Below are 19647 nucleotides of genomic sequence, written 5' to 3' on the forward strand. Positions count from 1 at the left end.
TGAAACTAGAGTTGCAGGGCCTACTTACAGTACCACTGATCCAGCACTTTTTTCTTACTGTTTTCTAAAGGCAACAAAAGTGTTGAATGTTTACAGAGTGCCAGGTACTGTGCTAAATAAAATATATTCATTTATTCCTCCTGTAATCATTGAGCACCTATTATATGCTGGCATTACTCTAAGTACTAAGGCTATACCAGTGAACAAAATAAAGATTCTGCTTTCATGGAGCCCCCGCAAAAGCAGCAGGTGTGGGGGAAGACAGAAAAAAACACAATGAAAATAAGTAAGCAAATTAGATAGCCTCTTAGAAGGTGATAAGTACACAGGAAGGAAAAGGGCAAAACTGAGCAGAGCATAGAAGATTAGAAATGGAAGAAATTACAGGCTGTAACCTTAAATATGGTCAAGGTAGGGCTCACTGAGAAGGTGACATTGGACAAAGCCCTGAAGGAAGAGAGGAAGTTGGCTATATGGATATCCATGAGGTGCTTTCTAAATACACAGAGGACATGGCCAATACAAGAGATGATTACGCTAATTCATGCTCCAGTGGTAGAGACAGAGACAGGGAACTGCAACACACGTGCCAAATCCTGAATGTGAATGAGGCAGAAAGCAACAATTTAAACATGCAAAGAGTAAGTTTTTAAATCAGGAAATTTACAATTACATATCTTTGTACAGACATTGTCTGGCATTACTTTTTAATCCCAAGAGAAATGTTAGGGAATATCCTTTTAGCAAAGTGTTGTCCTAGAAATAGCTCTCTGAGAACATCTGACTGGCTGAACTTTGAATCCAGAACTAGTGTGCAGTCTCTGCTAACTTGCTCTGTGTAATTAATGTCATCCCTTTCAGACTACAGGTTATCATTCCCAACCTGGAGTCATGTGTGAGAGGACACTCAATAGGTGTTTTTCAGTGATAAATTTTTGATAGACCCAGAGAGCAAAATCCTTTAGCCAAAGGATGCTTTTACCTTTCTGGAACAATCCGGTCCCTCCTCCCTGCCGAATGCTTGTGCAGGTGATGTCAGGGAATATTCATAACTAAAGAAAGTTTAAAATTTGTACCTCAACCTGGTTTCCATGTTTAAAAACATTTCTAATTTTTACACTTAGGTTCAGTTTCATTTCATTCATCCTCCAAGTTCTAAATATAACACAAAGAAAATAAAACTTCAGGTCTTGAGAGTCAGAAAGCAAGACCACTGTTTCTTCCAAAAGATTTTTTTTTCTATATGTGAGAAAAATCATATCCTTGTCATAGTAATTATCACATTTCATGCCTTCTCACTGTTTTTCTCTTCACATAAGATAGTTCTACAGATCGGTTTCAGTTACATTCTGTTGATGCATGCACAGAGTTCTAATTAACATCAATGGACATTAGAAGCATGCCAAGGCAACATACCATTTTAAATGTTTTGAATTAAACAAGACCATATGTTTTAGTGGAGCATAGCTGAATGATAAAATTGGTCTCTGGTTTCCATACTGAAGGTCTGAATAGATAAATTGAGAGAATACTTTTAAGGAAATTTTCCTTCCAGGTCTACATACTTATTTATTCAGATAAATTCCAAATAAATTCATATTTATTCAGAAAAATTCGTCCCTACTCTGATAACTCCTTTCTTCTGTATACCCTTAGTTCTAGTGCATTTACTCTACAAGGTACTATTTACATGGGCTAAAATAGCATTTATTCAACTACTCTCAAATGTCTTCAGTTGTTTCCACTTTATTTTCCCAGATTATAAATTCTTTGACAATACAAACTGTTGAACCTCATATTAATTCATACATTCTACAACTACTTATTAAACATCTACAGTGAATCAAGAACTATGATGAACTCTGGAAAGTTAAAAACAAGTAAGTCAAGGTTCCGATCTTAGGAGAGCACACATTCTAGCAGGAAAGATATAGGAAAAGCCACCAATACAATGAGCAGTTGCATGGTAAAAGTATACACAAAATTTTGTGTATAGAACGTTAACAAAGATGACATTAATATTCTCAAACTTTGCCCATCTAAATTGACGAGGTCCGATTGTAACTGAGATATGGAAAACTCATATAATTTGTAGAAACAGCATCTATAGGCTCAGAGGGCTAGAGAAGATTCAAATAGGGCAGAGAACTCCATCTAGACAAGCTGAGATGTAGTGTGATCAAATGTGTTCAGTGTCAAGGTGGTATCTGGGTCTGATGAAGGGAATCCAAAGGGTTTTTCACATAAGAGATACCAGCTAACTTACCAAAGTAAAAACAGACAGGATAAAGTGTGGATTTAGATTTGGAAGAGGAGAAATTGTGGAGCTGAGAAACAAGGCAGTTTTGGGGTGCCTGGGTGGCTTAGTGGGTTGAGCCTCTGCCTTCAGCTCAGGTCATGATCCCAGGGTCCTGGGATTGAGCCCCGCATTAGGCTTTCTGCTCAGCAGGGAGCCTGCTTCTCCCCCCCAACCCCCGCCTGCCTCTCTGCCTATTTGTGATCTCTCTGTCAAATAAATAAATAAAATATTTTTTAAAAAAAAGAAAGAAAGAAGGCAGTTTTAATATTAAGGGGAATGTGTGCAAGCTTTTTCTCACTGGAAGTCAATGGGAGTACATTTATTTCCCACAACATCCAAAGCCTATTAATATGGTTTAAAATTCTAGCTTTTAATAGTAAGCTCTCATAAGTAGGGAGGCATGAGTTTCTTGATAGGAAACGTGGAGACGCTTTCCACTATGTGCATCCCGGTGAAACATTCACCTGAATGACTCTGTAAGACAGAAACCACATTTTGTATTTCTATCTATTACTTGTGTGTCACAAGTAAATTTTTAATTGCTGAAGTCATACGTAGCAACAATTTTATCAAGGTTCTTTAAGTATCTAAAAGAACTAGAGTACTTTATCAACTCTTCAGAATGTAATGCAAATACCAAGAGCAATGATTTTTACATTAATGTGGACCATAAAGCCTAAGTTTTGGGAAATATTTAAAACATCTCTTGATGCAAAAAGCATTTTCTTGCTTGCAAAGCATATGAGTAAAAAAAGAATTTTTAAAGGCACCGTCATCACCAAGTGACAATGGTGGAAGAGAAAGTCATTTAACTTCAAGTCTATCTGATTGCATGTGAAATGTCTGACAAAGTTGGAGTTCCCTGTTTTTAATTTTTTTTTCTAGTATGGGTCTTCACTAGAACATCATGGCCCATACAGGGAAAGAAAAAAAAATTAAAAACAGACAGCCTCATTTCCATTCTACATTTCACATGCAATCAAAAAGACTTGCAAAAAATAGCTCTCCCATCCTGCCTTGCCCCTTTGAGAACACAGACTGAAGGGAAGATGAGGGGTAACTATCCACAAAAAGGAAGGATAGGATCTACCACTTAGGGATGCAGAATTCTGTTTAAATGTAACATTAAGAATACTTCATTAGAAAGAAAATAAAATTTATATTGTCTGAGAGCTTGGCTTTATAAACTTCCAAAATTACATTATCTCCCAAATCAAATTTAAAATCTAAATTAATTCTATAACAATGAACAGAAAACAAGTCTGCAATTGTTACTCAATGAATAGCTAAATTTGAGTCCGTATGTTCCAGAAAAATCTGAAAGATTCTAGAGTGAAAAAAACTAAAAATTTTTATATTTTTCTTTATCACCGAGACAACTAAAGAAAAGGCATAGGACTTCTCCTGAATTATTCAGTATCTCCTTGAAAGACAGAGTACATACATATCTTGGTTACCTTTGCACTCCCCGCACTTAGCAATGTGCCCGGGCAAGAGTAAGTACTAAGTAAGTATATGCTGCATTTAAATATTTATTCAACTCCCCATTTTAATTATTTGTATTTAAATTTTCTTCCAAAAAGATGTCTTCTAAATGAGGACTTTGGCTATGTTTCTTGGAATTTAATTTAAAAACTGCAACAACAGGGGTGCCTGGCAGGCTCAGTCAGTGGAGCATGTGTCTCTTGATCTTGGGGTTGTAAGTTCAAGCCCCACATTGGGTGTAGAGATTACTTAAAAAAATAAAATCTTAAAAAAAATTGCAGCATTAAAATTTAAATCAGTGCAATTAAAAAAAGAATAATTGATGATAGATTAATTTTTTTTCTTTTATTACTATTCTGAATCCTTTCTTGAGTTCCACATTCAAATCTTCTGTTACAGGCTAATAATCCATTAAATCTTTGGATTTAAGACAAAGAGATTATCTAATCCAGCACTTCCCAAAATGTAATCTGTAACACACAGACTCAAAAAAAAAAAAAAAATGCTAATAGGTTGTTCTTACAAGGAGGTGGGGGGGTTGGGTAGAGGGTTGGTGAGAATAAATTTCCACAGTCAAACTATATTGGAAAAATCAAGGTTACATGGGTTTTTAAATGAAGATCTTTTCAAAGATTTTTCTTAATACTGATGTACATTATTAAATATGTGGCATTTCAACACACCATTACTTTACACTCTACTACGAAAGTAAAAAAGAGTTGCCAATAACATAATATTTTCTCACATGATTGGTTAAACTGCATCCTCATTATCAAGATGATAAACTGTAAAAACAGAAGTTATAAAATATGATAGCATGCAGTTTCTCAATCTGACAATAGGATCACTTTTACAGGGTATTAATTAGTGTTCCTCAAGTTATAATATGGGAAATGAGGAACTTCTAGTCCAAAGCTCTCATGAGGAAACCAGGTCCTAACAAAGTTACTTGACATGGTCACACACCTGGTTAATGAGAGCCAGGCTCTCTTGTTTGCAGCGTTCCTACTTTAATTTATTCATTCATTACATTTCTTTCTTGAGCTCCTGCTTTGTTGTGCTTTAACATGCCCATCTTTTACTAACCCCTGTGCTCAGTCCATTCCCACCCCCATGTCGCCATCCCCACCCCTACGACTTCCTGCTAATTACATCTACACATTCCTTCAATATCTGTCATTGCTTCAGATCCTATTCCAAGAAGCCAGTCAGCCATTCTGTTCAGAAAGAAGCAGAGTGCTTCTCATTTCTCTTACTCCCTCCATAGGAGGGAAAGCAAAGGAGGAAGTGTTTATATAGAATCATAAAACCATCAAGTATATAACTTCCTTCATCCTATAGATAACAAAACCTGGACCCACAGTGGCCATCTTTCTCACCAGGATATACATTTCTTAAAAACAGAGGTCACATTATTTACAATGTGGCATTATTTTGATACATAACAGGATGCTACTTAATTCATTCCACAAATATTTATCAAACACCTATTAAGTGACAAGATACAATTCTAGCAGCAGAGTTATAGTAGTGAACTAAAGAGGCAAAAAAAATTTCTGCCTTTCCGGAGCTTACTCTGAAGGAACCAAGGATTTTCCTACCTTAGAAGTAGATTTTGGCCAATCAAACCCTTTCCCAGACATATTTAATGTCCCACCCCTCCTTTTTTAATTTTTCCAGCTTATTTCCCCGTAGAGCCAGGGATTAAGGTGGCACAGAATACATTTCCAGGAAATGTGAGATAATGTTAATACCTGAGGGTCATATCTAATCGTGAAAGATTTGAAAAGATTGTTAAGTCATTCTCGGTTTACAGATGAAGAACAGGAATAAAAGACATAAAGCAGATTAATGGGGTCAGAAAGCAAGTTAAACAAGCTAGTAAATACAGACTAAGCTTCCAATCTATTTCTTCATCAATACCAGTAATAGGACAGCAAGATCTGAAACTTACAATGTTATCTAAAATTTGAACAAGAACTATTAAAATAATAATCAAAATGGAATATAGTATGAACAGCTGTCTCATTCCGTGAGTCAAAATGCACTTCTACAACAGAACAAAATCTTAAAAACTAAGCTATAGAATTTTGGATTTTCTTTGCTTACTTAAAATTAAAATAATCTAATGATTTAAATTAACACTCCATTCTTTGCTTGCAATTATGGCTGGATATAATAAATATATCTAGTTTTGAAGGAAATGGTTATCATAGTAGTTGGATAAATTTAAATTCTATAAATGTATAGCTCTTACAAATCACCTAAATAACATCTTTGTCCTTCCTTGGTATATTTTTTATAACATACATTTTTAAGTGGCTAATACAAGTATACTAGATGTAAAAAAAAGAAAAGAAAAAATAGGGAATTGAAATAAACGAATAGAAATTTTAAATTTTTAAATAAATGGTTGATTTTTAAATGCAAATGCACAGAAATTAGAAATAATTTGCCACTGCATCTCAGTAAAACCTTTTTTAAAGTATTTTAAATTAAAATGTATCTAGCAGCGTAACAGTATTCATTCTTTTTGCACAAAAAAAAAAAAACACAAACATAAAAACAAAAAATAAAAATAAAAACTCCACAAAGGAATTGCTAATTCCAAAAAAAAAAAAAAAAAAAAAAAAAAAGAGGTTATTCTTATTTACTAAATATATAGATTGCTTTTTGTTACCTTTGGTCAGGCCACACAGCGTACCTAATAAAAGTTCTTTGAAATGTGAAAAAAAAAAAAAATGTATCTAGCAAAAGCAGTGATGAGAAATTTAACCTCTAAACAAAATATATCGGATGAATCTACAAATTGGAAAAGACTGACAATGACAATTCATCCAGTGTCTAGCCTCAATATTAGTGAGTCCTTGTAAACTGCCAAATAGGCCTCATTTCTTCACTAAACATGTTTGTTGTTGAGAGCGAAAGGTGGTCCTGGCTTGTTTGCATAAACCCTTCTATATGATCTGATAGGTAACATTCCTGTGAGCATGTTTAGTTAGATAAACATCTAATAACTCTACTTATAAGATTCCCCAAGAGTCCATATTGTCTAAATAATCTAACCCTGCAGAATTATCATTTGTTTTCAGAACTCATCAACATGTTTTATATTCTTTACAGTCACTGTTAGTCAACCAGGGAGTTACTCAAACTAAAATTTTTTTATCTTTTGTTCATGCCCATTTTTATCTCCCTTGCTACTAGATATCGCTACATCTTTTATAATCATTAATGTATATATGAAGAATTTATTCCATATTTAATAAAAAATTAACAAAATCCACATTTAACAAACCATATGCCCAACATCTTATCCATACAGATGTATTGTGCTATAGTAATTTAGCTTTGTGCACAAATAGTTTTTAAAACTCATATTGTAATTAGATGTCATACAGCAAGTTTTCAACATTAACATTAAAACTTTATTATATCATAGATCTACTAAAACATTTTGTTTTAGAAAAAATATAGTTGCATCAGAGTACTCATTAATCAACATTTTAAATATAATTTCTCTTAATTTCCAAAAATATTTTAATTCATGTTTAACAATCAACACGTTAAACTAATAACATTTTCAAGATTCTATAAAAATTCAAAACATAGCAAAACAAAATGTGAAATTTCCTTTCATTCTTGGGTGGTCTGCTGAAGAAAATTTAGTTGCATATAATGCTATAAATTACTGTTAAATCAGCTATTTGGATTTAAGATAAGTTAATTTATGAAAACTTGTTTTAGTTTATAGAAAGTCTATACATGAAAGACAATTTCGATGAGATGTCCAAGCCTAAGGGACTTGGAATCCTATTGAAAATGGAAAAAGGTTTTGCACTCTACAAATATTGTTTGAACATAATATAAGCAGAAAAACTTGTGGTTTGTAAATCCATATGTTCTTAACTGGATATTCTTTACATACTTTTGTTTACGTTTTCACAATGCACCTATGTGCTAATGATATCAGTACACTTGCATGCTGTGAAAGAATGTAAATCTAGTGCCATCTACCGGAAAAAGTGGGTACAATTCAATTAGTCACATGATTTTGTGAATTATGTGAGTTGAAATTTGTAGGCCTATTTTTTAAATATTATCTGTTTCTTTTTTTAAAATCTCCCCAAAGCATTTTTAATATAATCAAGGAAGCTAGGTAAGATGAGCATGTAAGACAATGGTGTAACTGAACAATGGCGAGCATTAATCTAAACATGCAGGAGAGAATTCTATTGGTGGTATCAATAAAGAAATCAGATATACTATGTTCTAGTCAGTTTTTATGTTAGTATCATGCGTATTGTTTAGAACACAGGCTCTGAACCTGTGGTCAAAGAGCCCTCCCTTAAGGGTTTCGGAATATAATTTAACAGGAAAAAAATGAAATTATATGAAAAATTGTGTGTAGGTTCACAGATGTACTTTCTGGGGGAGGAGAATCATAACATTTATCAAAGAATCATGGAGATGATTCATCTTTTCATAACCCTAAAAGGTTAAAAAATAAAACTGGCATAGAAAGCCAATCTATGTAATAGATGAACAGCAAGCACACTGATGACCTCAATTCTTTTTTTTTTTTTAAGTATATAAGCATACCATCAGATGCCATTAATGAACTGTGCCAGCTTCAACTTGGGTAATAGTTATTCTTACCTATGCATGTTGCTTTGGAGCATGTCTGTTGGAGCTCCTCTTTACAAATGGAAAATTTAAAGCATAAAAAATGACATGAACTTGCTCCAGAGAAAAGTGATCAAAAGAGCTGGAATTCTTAATTCTCATAATAAGCATAATATGTACCTATTCCCTTTCTCAAACAGTTTATCTACCACTAAAACTCAAACTGAGAGAAAAGTTAAATCAAGTCTGGCCAAGTCTGGATAATACACAATGAATTCGCGTTACCACTTTTTTGCTCTTTGTTTAGCTACAATGTGTTTTATACCTACCATATCAACTATATTGTATTAAATGCAACAAAATGAAAAAAGAGAAATCGTTTTTCATAATATATTCAAAAGGCAGCGAAACTATGAAGTTTGTTTTAATCTTCCCATGTAAAAGAGTCTCAAATAAATGTGTACTATTGGGGTGCCTGGGTGGCTCAATGGGTTAAAGCCTCTGCCTTCAGCTCAGGTCATGATCCCAGGGTCCTGGGATCGAGCCCCATATCGGGCTCTCTGCTCTGCCCAGGGTCCTGGGATGGAGCCCCATATCGGGCTCTCTGCTCTGCAGGGAGCCTGCTTCCTCCTCTCTCTCTGCCTGCCTCTCTGCCTAGTTGTGATTTCTCTCTGTTAAATAAATAAAATATTTTTAAAAAGATTAAAAAAAATGTGTACTATCTGTTACAGCTATCACTTCACCTACATGTAAACTTTCCAAAGGTTTATTCATTCACTTAACAAATATTTATCAAGTGCCAGGCATTGTGCTAAGCTCTAGAGAGTTCTAGTTATACAGATGATATTCTATGACTTGCAAACACCATTTGCAAAATATATCTCTTTAAAACTTCTCATTTCTACATTAGGATATTATGATATCTTTAAAAACTACATCACAGCCATGTGCCTCTTCAATTCATGGTGACTGTTAAATACGCCAATGAAGTAAAGTAACAACCACATGTTATGTGTACGATATTAGAGAAAAGTACAATTTATCACTGTAATTAGTACTATTTAGACAAACACTCTCACTTGGCTGAAAGCTACCAGGCTATCTAGCCTAAGCTACAATTAGACTTAATTTTTATCAAGCACTGAAACTATGTAGAAAATTGTTCTTCCTAATCCCTCCTCAGATAATGCTTCAGTCTTGATATAGTGGTAAGTAATTCTAATGTTCAAATGTGGAAAAGATTTCTGTCCTCCCACCATAACGTAGGAGATTTTTTAAAATAAATTCCCAGCCATTAATTAGTACTGAGCTTCTAGATTTGATTAAGCTAGAGCCAAAAGTAAAAACAACAGTTAATAAAATCACAGAACTGAATAGATGATTTAATTTGAATTCTTTGTTTTAAAGATAAAGATACTGAGATCAGAAGAAGTTTACATGTCCATGGTACACAAGGTAGTGATAGGGCTGTGGTTAGTTTTCTGACTCCTATCCCAGTGCTCTTTTGATACAAAATGAAACTGTTATAGGAAATTAAGAAAAAAATCTGAGAGAGAAAGAAATTACCTTTAATTACAAACATGAGTGAACCATAACTCAGATACACTTAATAAGCTCTAAATTAAAATTAAGCTTTATTAAAAAATAAGAAGCAAAGTAAGTCAAAGCTGAAAAATGATAGGTCACCCTTTCAGGATATGGCCTCCATTCAGGTTAATCCAGTTATAATCAATTTTAAGAGTCCATCCCAATTATTTTTTGGTTCTGGAATTATTTTGTATTGAATAATATCTGAAATTAGCAGGGTATTGGCTAAGGGAGCAGAAATCTTTTTGATTTACAGAGATTTTTGTTGTAATGGGTTTTGACCAAGGAACAATAAATTAAAGCAAGACTCCAGACTTCCACCTTAATTTCCTATACCTCCAATTTTGACCTCTTCCCTCCCTACTTAGACAAAGTAATAGGAACTAGCATTCCCACTTCAACTTCACTTTTATTTTTCAAAATATAGTTTGTTTCATTCCTGTTGGACTTAATTTCTTCAACATTCCTGTATTTCTAAGAATACAATTTTGTTAGAGAAACGGATGGTAATGATTTTACTAATATTCAAATCGTAAAGTATGTAAATGCTAGAAAGACTTACTTTCAAAATGCTTTAAAAAGTGGTGCTTGAATGACTAAGGCATTATGGAATACTATTCTAGCCAATACATCTATCAAATTAAAATGGATCTGCAAGCCAGAAAGACACTTTGGCTTCCATCAGTACTGGAGAGTAAGAATAAAAGAAACATGTATATTTATGGGACTTGAATTCTGGTTAGGCAAGATGTATAAGTAAAAGAAAGAGATAAAAACAACAGATTGAAATGATTATTTCTCAATCAGAAAGTGCATTTATGGTTCTTAATAAAGTGAAAATAGTTAAATGAAAGGACATATTTATATGTACTTAAAGTCTATTGTACTACAAAAATACAAAGAGGATAGATATGTAGAAGAAAGAAAAGAAAGAAAGAAAAAGAAATCTATAGTGAACTCAGTGATAGTTACATATGGTGACTTGCTATATCCTTGCTAGGGTTCCATTCACTTTTCACATCCTAATCTATTTCACCCTCCACAGCTACCTTTCAGGTGAGTACTATTATTAACTCCCATCTTACAAACAAGGAAGCCAATGTACACAGCTAGTTAAGTAGCAAAACCAGACTTCAAATTCTGTCAAATCCCAGAATTTGTGTGTTTAAGCACTATGTGGTAATGGTTACTGCTTAGGAATTATCAGCTTTGTTGAATGTACCTTTGAATCATTTTGATATCAAAATTTAAAGATACTTATACCTCAATTAAACAATTTCATTATGAAATCCTTCAATTTCATGATTCTAGTATCTCGAGGAATATACCATTAATTAACTTATTTATTGATAAGTTGTCACCACAAATATTTAGGCTCCTCTGTGTATAGAACACTCATGTTACAGAACACTACTGGTGTTCTTACACTTTGGGGATTTTTTCAGTGGAAAACATGGCAATTATGTATAAACTAAATAACTTTCATATTCCCACTGTCATATATAGTACATACTTAGGAAATAGTTCCACATGACACAGGGACTACATTGATCGATGTTCTCCCTCAAGCTCATATACAATTCAGCAGGTAAACCTTATCAGTTCGACAACCTAAAAATCTCTCAAATCCACCTCCCCTCTTTTTGTTTTGTTTGGATTTGTTTTTTTTGTTTTGGTTTGGTTTGGTTTGGTTTTTTGTTTTCTGAGAGAGAGAGAGCAGGGGAGAGCCACAGGGAGAGGGAAAGAGAGAATCCCAAGTGGACTCCACACCCAGCATGGAGCCCAACAAGGGGCTCAATCTCAAGACCCTGAGATCATGACCTGATCTAAAATCAAGGGTTGGGTGCTTAACTCATTGAGCAACCCAGGGGCCCCCATCTTCCTTCTTTCCAAACCAACTGTTATGACCACTGCTAAGACTCAGCATTTCATGAGTCCCTCCCACCTCAAACCCCTTCAGTGTTCTCTGCTGGGGCATTGCAAGGGCATGGCTAGCTCAGGGAGGCAAAAGAACTATAAGAGTCATGAATTAAGCTTCATGAGCCTCTCAAGTCATCATAAATAGACATAAAATCTATTTTTAAACAAACAGACATTTACTACTCAAATACAGCTTCAAGAAAAAGGCCTTAGCTACCATTCAAATCAAGTTGCCATCCTAGTTGTCTCATAGAAACATCTGGAACCAAACATTGACCTTCCACCATACTAAATCAAGAATCCCTATAAAATGCAAATCAAGTCATGTTATTTCCCCTTCATCCCTTCCCCAAGACTTAAATTCCTTAAAGCATCATATGAGGCATTTCATGACTTGGCTACTTTCCTTCTTCGCCTTTTGCACTTGCCGTCATCCACCCAAGCTATCCCAAGAAATAACCTGCATCTCACAGAACATACCTTGCTCTTTCAGGCCTTTACATTTTGCCCATGCTACTCCATATCCTAGAACTGTCCTATCCATTTTTTGGCTAACTGATGTTCATAGACTGAGATTCCACTTAAAAATTACATCCTCTGTGAAGTCCTCCTTTAAACCTCAAAGACCTTCCTCCTTTACAAAAATTTTGCCCCTAACCCAAGAGCTTCTGTGGGTTCTTTCTCTGAGTTCCCCTAACATCCCAGGCATAAATATCTTTTATTTAGTCCTATCACCATAAGGTTCAAAGGTCCTCACACAATGCCATTTCCATCTTGAGCTAGTGAAAGAAATCGGCTTGATCTTGTTTATCATTGTATCCTTGCTGCTTCCACAATGCCTGGCACACATAGTTAATATTCAATGAGTATTTAATGAGTTGGAATTAAATTCTCTATACAAGACAGTAATAGAGCTATGTACATTAATATAAAATATAAATAATATTGAAAATAATGTTCACAGAAAATATCTGGCCATTGTGATTTTCATAATAAAATTAAAATATTAAATATATGCTATAGGCACACACTGAAATTTTGGACTTTCATGCCCCACTTGTGTACATGCTTAGAATCACATTTTTAAAAACTATAGTGGTTCTAAATTAAGAACCAGTTGACACAAGCTGATTTTGTTGTTATTTCATCATTGTTAAGGAGAACATCATTTCTTTTTAACTAAAATAAATAAGTAACTTTATTATACTAAAGTTGTTCATTTGCATTTTTCCTTTCCCAAAGTAATGGCCACATGTGGAATGAAAAGCATTTTCATTCTCCTTGAACAAGACGAATATCCTGTTTGTGTGATTTGGGGCAGTTTCTTATGAAGACTGCCAGCCTCTTATGAATGTTATGATTTTCAGATGTGTAGTGTGCATTAAAGAACAAGAAGATATCATGAAATACTAGTGACAATTATAGACTGAGCAAAAAAACTGGACAATGTTTCCAAGGGTTATAAGGATTGTGGAAATGAATGTTACTCAAAGTAGAGTGGTGATTTATAACCAATTTCCGTCTTCAAATTAGGGCCCAAGTGAAAGAAAATGGAATTTAGCAAAGCATTCTGGTGTATCATTTCCTGCAGCAGAAACACCCACCCAGACTAGTGCCCTCACTAGGTACAGGACAAGAAGCAGCAACCTGAGGGAAGCCCACAGGCTCGCAGGGCTACTGGCTGGCTCTTTGTCACCAAATGCAGCAGGTTGAATGCAGACATCACTGTGATATCTTCACCAACAGAACGAGAGGCAAAGAACAGGGGCAAGAGCTGAGTAGGAGAGAAAAGAAAACAAAAACCAATTAAAACATCACAAATATTAAACACATTCATTGCGCAATTGATGGTTACGGTTTTATCTGGAACTGAACCCATACACACGGTGGTAATAAATTTCAAATGCCTATTTTTCAGATGATGAGCTTACTTTCAACCCAGACTTATTTATATCTTATGAATAAAATACACACAATATAAAAGTGTAATCTGTGAACACATTTTGCAAGAGGTCAGAAAAGAGACGAAATTTGAAACATTTGAAAAGAATTAGCATTTATGGAGTGAGTTCGTACCATGTGACAGGAACTGTCTGGGGCCCAATATACACATTGTATCATTTAATTCTTACAATAAACCTGGGAGGTACGTTTATCCCCCAATAATATGTGAGGAAATCGAGGCTCAAAGGTCCAAGGGCACAAAGCAAATAACCGGTGGAAAAAGGATTAGAAAACCCTGTTATATCTCACTGCAAAGCTCTGTTCTTTCCTTACACCATGCTGCCTCCTTCCAGCAATTATTTGTAAATCTCCCTCCCTGGAGAAGATCGTAAAATATTGGAAGATTAAGAGATGGCTTTGTTAGAGTTTCTTTTTTCTTTTCTTTCTTTTTTAATAGAGAACCAAATAACCTATAGACAACTGGAGACTTCACTTTGGAAAGTGTTAAGTTTGAGCAAAGCATAGCAAATATGAATTTTCATTTGATTTTATCATTTATAATTTCAAGGTCAATTCTGTGAATAATATTTACAACCTAACCTTTAAAAAGGTAAAAATATTTGTAAAGGTTTTGGAAATGAATCTATGTGGAAGAATCTCAAAATTGTATGAGTGTTAAACTTCAGAGAAAAGCTCAGTCAGGATTTTCTTCAAGTTTTGTACAACCTTTCAATTGCTAAAGATTAACTTCAAATGAAAATGGAAAAAAACTAGACTAGTACTAACTTTTAATAACTTATTTTAAATTGGCATTATAAATGACTGTAACCACTACATGTCCAAAAATGGATGTAAAATGAATGTCTTATCCATTTCCTGGCCCTCATCCCCCCAGAATAAAAGTCTGTTCCTGGTCTCCTCTGACATCCTTGAAGAACAACACATAATAAACAGTAATATATTTTACCAAATCATTCTGGAGTATATCTGACAGAAATCTGCTTGTATTAACATACCTGAACTCTGACTTCTCCAAACTAAACTCACTACAAAATTAAAACATTTTTGTGTTACTAACTGGAGACAAAAGGGAGGAAGAGGGAAGGTAAGTATCACAATGCACAGCTGAAAAGAACCATTAAACATAAATAAACATGTCATTTTCACGAGTGACTGCAGAGCAGGGAAAAGAGCATTCCTTTGGAGCAGACTACTGACTAATAAAAGATCAAAGGTCTATACCTCACAACACTGTAAATAAAAATGCATTTTTTTCCTTGTGACCTTCTCTGAGAGGAATAAAGTGTGCACGATAAATGTAATTACTTAGCAAAGCTGCAGCCTCATTGTGCTCCCACAGCTAACCATAAAACGTCTTCCTATTCTGTTTCATCAACTGCTGTACCAGGCGGCCTGCGCGCCTACCGATGGCCTCAGCCATCTGGCTTGTGTCAAAGCCAGCGCACAGGAAGAGAGGGAGTGATGTCACTCTGCAGGTCAGGCAAAGAACAAAGATGCATTCTACAATTAAAAGCTGAGGGCTTCGAATACCAGGGGCCCTCGGCCCTCCAGCGTGATGAGACTGCATGATTTAACGTCCAGGCTCTTGAATTTATTGCTACCCAAATAGCCAGGGCTCCACCTAGTGGCGAATCAGTTTTGCCCGGTTTTCTTTAAAAGAGAACCCATAAACTGTTACCTTAGTTGGCGCCAAGAAAGTGCAGCAACTAAAATGATCGGTAACTTTTAGAGCAGTCTAGTCTTATTACACTGAAGAATGCAAAAAGCATGTTCATTACAACGTTCTCTATTTTAAAATCCTACAAAGCACACATTTCACAGGGTAGGGTACCATATTTTTTAAAAAATGCCTTAATCCTCATGATAGCAGAAAAAACAGCTAATTTTGCAAAATGCATGTAAAGTGACATTACTTACACACTATTCTGAAAATATGTCATCATTAAAATGTAAAGTGAAAAACCATTCTAAAAAATGGACACATGCATCTGAACACCTTGGTGAAATCTTATACATCAATGGAACAAAAGAATCATAGTTATTAATATGGTTCTAACATGTGATGCCAAGAGCAACCCTCTCTAGAACAGAAAAAAAAATCTTTATGCTGAAATGATTTAACACAATTAATTTTTAATGTTTTCCATATATGTTTGCAGTAAATGAAATTAAACATGTTGACACAGTGATCTAAAATACAGAACACATTTGGACAAAAGATGGGCCATTGCAGTGGATGTGTGTGAGCTCTGGGGTCAGACGCCCTGGGTTGGAATGCTGGCCCTCCCCTAACTAGCTGTGTTACCTTGGACAAACTGCTTACCCCCTCAGTGCCTCAGTTCCCTCAACTTCAAAATAAACGAATTGGTAAAAAGCACTTGGAACAACTCCTTGCACATAGTATACGTTCAGCAAATGTTAGCTATTATTAGCTATTGACATGTACAAATATTTGCTATATTTTAAAATTATGAAATTAGATATTTCTAACAGTTGGTTTACACCCAATCCTGCTTAGAGTCTCCAAAGACAGAATCTTTTTGAAGCCACAAAGCTTGCTACTCTTTGATGCATTTCCACAGTAAATTATCACTCTAACAAAAATGGTAAGATAAAGTTTTCCTAAGGATAATCGTCGATGAAACCCTTAGCATGTGGCAGGCACTATACTAAGCACTTCAGTTTATTAGCTCTTTTAAGCCCGGGGGTCTTATGAAATGCATACATCATTTTCCATTTTTAGATGCAGAGACTGAGGCATAGGAAGGTCAAGTAACTTGACTAAAATCCTACAGCCACTGAGACACAGAGCTCTTACTTAACTGGACTGAATGCTTTAACAGGTTTGAACACAGGCCATGGAGCTCCAGGACCAGAGCTCTTGACCATGACACAACTGGCAATGAAAAGCCTGAGGCTAGACCAACTCACTCTAAATCCTCTGACTCTATGGGTCCCTACTAGATAATGTGACTAACAATAAACATTTCATAAGGATTCAATTAATTCAAGAAGAATATTTGAAGATTCTCTCTCATAACACTGAGTGAAACAAGTAAGGCATTAAGGAAGAACACAGTCTGAGACATTCTCAGATTTCTGCATTTGCTCTCTCTGTTCCACCAGATGCAACTTTCCCTTTTTTCTTTCACTTTCAAAATTTTTCTCTCAACTTCTTGGACACACCTTTAGGACATCTCCAAAACATGCCTAGAATTGACTTCCCTTCACTATACCAAAGCTTCAATATGTTGATAATATAGTACTTTTGAGGCCAAAAAAGCCAGTAGCTATATACACCCGCCATGCCCCCCCCCCAAAAACCTGAAGTTTTAGTTTGGCAGTTTTCTTCCTTTTATACTCCCTGAGCCATGGGGTGAGGACCCCAGCCAGAAACAATCCAGTCCAAAAAGAGGCAAGAGAAGCACATGCATCTGAGGGCTGGTAATCTTTGAGGAAGGAATTAGCATTAAACACCCTGTGGAAATTAGCACTGAGTGAGGACCACTCAGAAAATCTCTAATTCTCTGAGTTTGTCCCCAACTTTCTCACTTTTGAATTGTCTTTGGTATTCCACATAGAAGAATAACATTTATAAATGATCAACATGTTATGTTTTTAATGCCAGACACATGTCCTATGCATCTTTCTAATTTCCCAGAATATCCAATACATCATTTTGGAAATAATTTGGTGTTTTAAAAGCCTGGCTGAACAAGACCTAATGAGCAGTAACACACTATGTATTAAGAACAGAATTATACTGGGGCACCTCGGTGACTCAGTAAGTTAGGCATCTGCCTTCCGCTCAGGTCATGATCCAGGGTCCTGGTGGAGCCCCACATCGGGCTCTCTGCTCTGTGGGGATCCTACTTCTCCCTCTCCCACTCTCCCTGATTGTTTCCATCTCTATGTGTCAAATAAATAAATAAAATATTTTTTTTAAAAAAAGAATTAGAATACATAATTGTCTAATTTTCTGATTAAAACTTTTTGATGATTCTCCAATGCATATTTCCAGGTTTCCCAACACCTGTTCTGGGAAACAGGAGATACACTTTCAAACAAGTCTGTAGTCAACGAGTTGTGGAAATGTTACTCAATAAAAAAAATCCAAGAGGTTTTCTAGTAAATACTTGCTTAACTTGTCTCAACTGGTGCCTCTCAAATGATTTTGACCATAGGAAAACCTCCACATCTCTCTTAATTCCGTATCCTTACTCTCCTTGTTACCACTCCTAACCTCTCCCATTCTGGTCCCCACTGAGGGACCAAGCATGTGATTACATCCCTTACAACAATTTTCAGGGTGCTGATTGCTTATGTCTCTGTCTTCCTCTTCTAGATTATACAGTTCCTGAGCAGAGGGATGGTGTCTTTCTCATCTTTGTATTCCAGTACCTGGCACTCAACAGCCATTATGTACTGAGTGAGAGAATGACTACATCTATGACTGATTCTATGGATCACCATTTCCCACCTTTTACTTCTCTGCCATCTCAACTGCTAATGGTGCTTAAAGATGATAATTTGAATTAAAACTAGGTGGTTCTTTCACAGGAATTAGCAATTCCTATAAAGAGGTAGGAATTAGAAAATGCAATCTGACTTGAGATCCAAAGATCATTCAAATGTTCTATTTTGGTTAAGAAAAAAAAAATTCTCCACCTTTTTTCCTCCCAAAACTGCCATCCAAAAAGTTGGCTAAAATTAGTTTGTTGGTTTTTTGGTTTGAGTTTATTTTTATTTCCTTTTACTTTTTTCCTTGCAGTTAAACAATAAACTGCCAAAGAAAGATGGTATAAGCAGGGAATCCAGAGAACTCACAAAGTTGTTCATCAGCTCCAGAAAAAAATGAGATGATTGTCCTAGTGGATTGAAAGTGTCAAACCTAAAGGTCAAATGTCTCTTTCCAATAAATGCCAAAGGAATGTCTACATCAGTGGTTTTCCACAGGCTAGTAAAATATCCCCTGATAACCACTGGGGTCAACAGAGAGCTGACAAATTTGAATTTTGTCGAAGAAGGACAAAATAAAAACAGAAAGTTCCAAACTCTAATCTCACCATAGTATCAGAAAAGAAAGACTGTTAACACCAAGAACTAGGAAAACAATCTTCTGAATAGAATATATTTAGTTTCGTGTGGAAATTATTTTTCATTATTGTTGTCTTTCTCATTTCATTATGAAAAGAAGAAATGGGCCAGCACTTGGGAATTGCTAATCTAATGTCTACTATAAAGTTCAATAAAAATATTGTTCTTATCAGCACAGTGCCTAGTACAGTTTATGTTCAACTAATGTTTGTGGAATGAATTGTGCAATCAGTCATTTACTTCTTTCAACCAACATGCCATTAGCTAGAACTGGGCATCCCTTTTGTTAAGCAAAGATCTGTTTGTATTTGTTGTAAGAAACAGCCAGAATTCTGGTTACTCAGAATTCTAAATCAATCTTCCAAACCGTTTAGAGATCACACTTTTAAGATAAGGAATTTATAAAAGTTACTCAGTTCATGTGCATAAGTTCCTATGGAAAACAATGTGTTAAGAGGAAATGAATATGCAGATATATAAGATATAGGCTGAGCTCTCAAAAAATGTACTAGCCTAGATGGAAACATAACACATGCCCTAAATACCTTAACAGGGGTAGAAATAAAATATATGGAATTGCAGAGAAATAAATATATATTTTTAAAATATTTTATTTATTTATTTGGCAGATGGAGATCACAAGTAGGCAGAGAGGCAGGCAGAGAGAG

The 19647-nt window shown here is 35.1% G+C and overlaps 1 protein-coding gene across 2 annotated transcripts in view; it reads right to left on the reverse strand.

Annotated features, from left to right (window-relative positions):
* MSRB3 (methionine sulfoxide reductase B3) overlaps positions 1-19647 on the reverse strand; it is a 164831-nt gene that overhangs the window by 121380 nt on the left and 23804 nt on the right. Inside the window, exon 2 of one of the 2 annotated variants that reach the window (XM_046010783.1) lies at positions 13565-13691. The exons of the other annotated variant lie outside the window; for it this stretch is intronic. Within the exon in view, the coding sequence (XP_045866739.1) occupies positions 13565-13640 (76 nt within the window). The 5' untranslated portion in view covers positions 13641-13691. The remainder of the gene's footprint in view (positions 1-13564; positions 13692-19647) is intronic. 2 annotated transcript variants of the gene reach the window in all.

The sequence above is a fragment of the Meles meles genome, chromosome 7 (assembly GCF_922984935.1).
Source record: "Meles meles chromosome 7, mMelMel3.1 paternal haplotype, whole genome shotgun sequence".
Lineage (NCBI taxonomy): Eukaryota > Metazoa > Chordata > Mammalia > Carnivora > Mustelidae > Meles > Meles meles.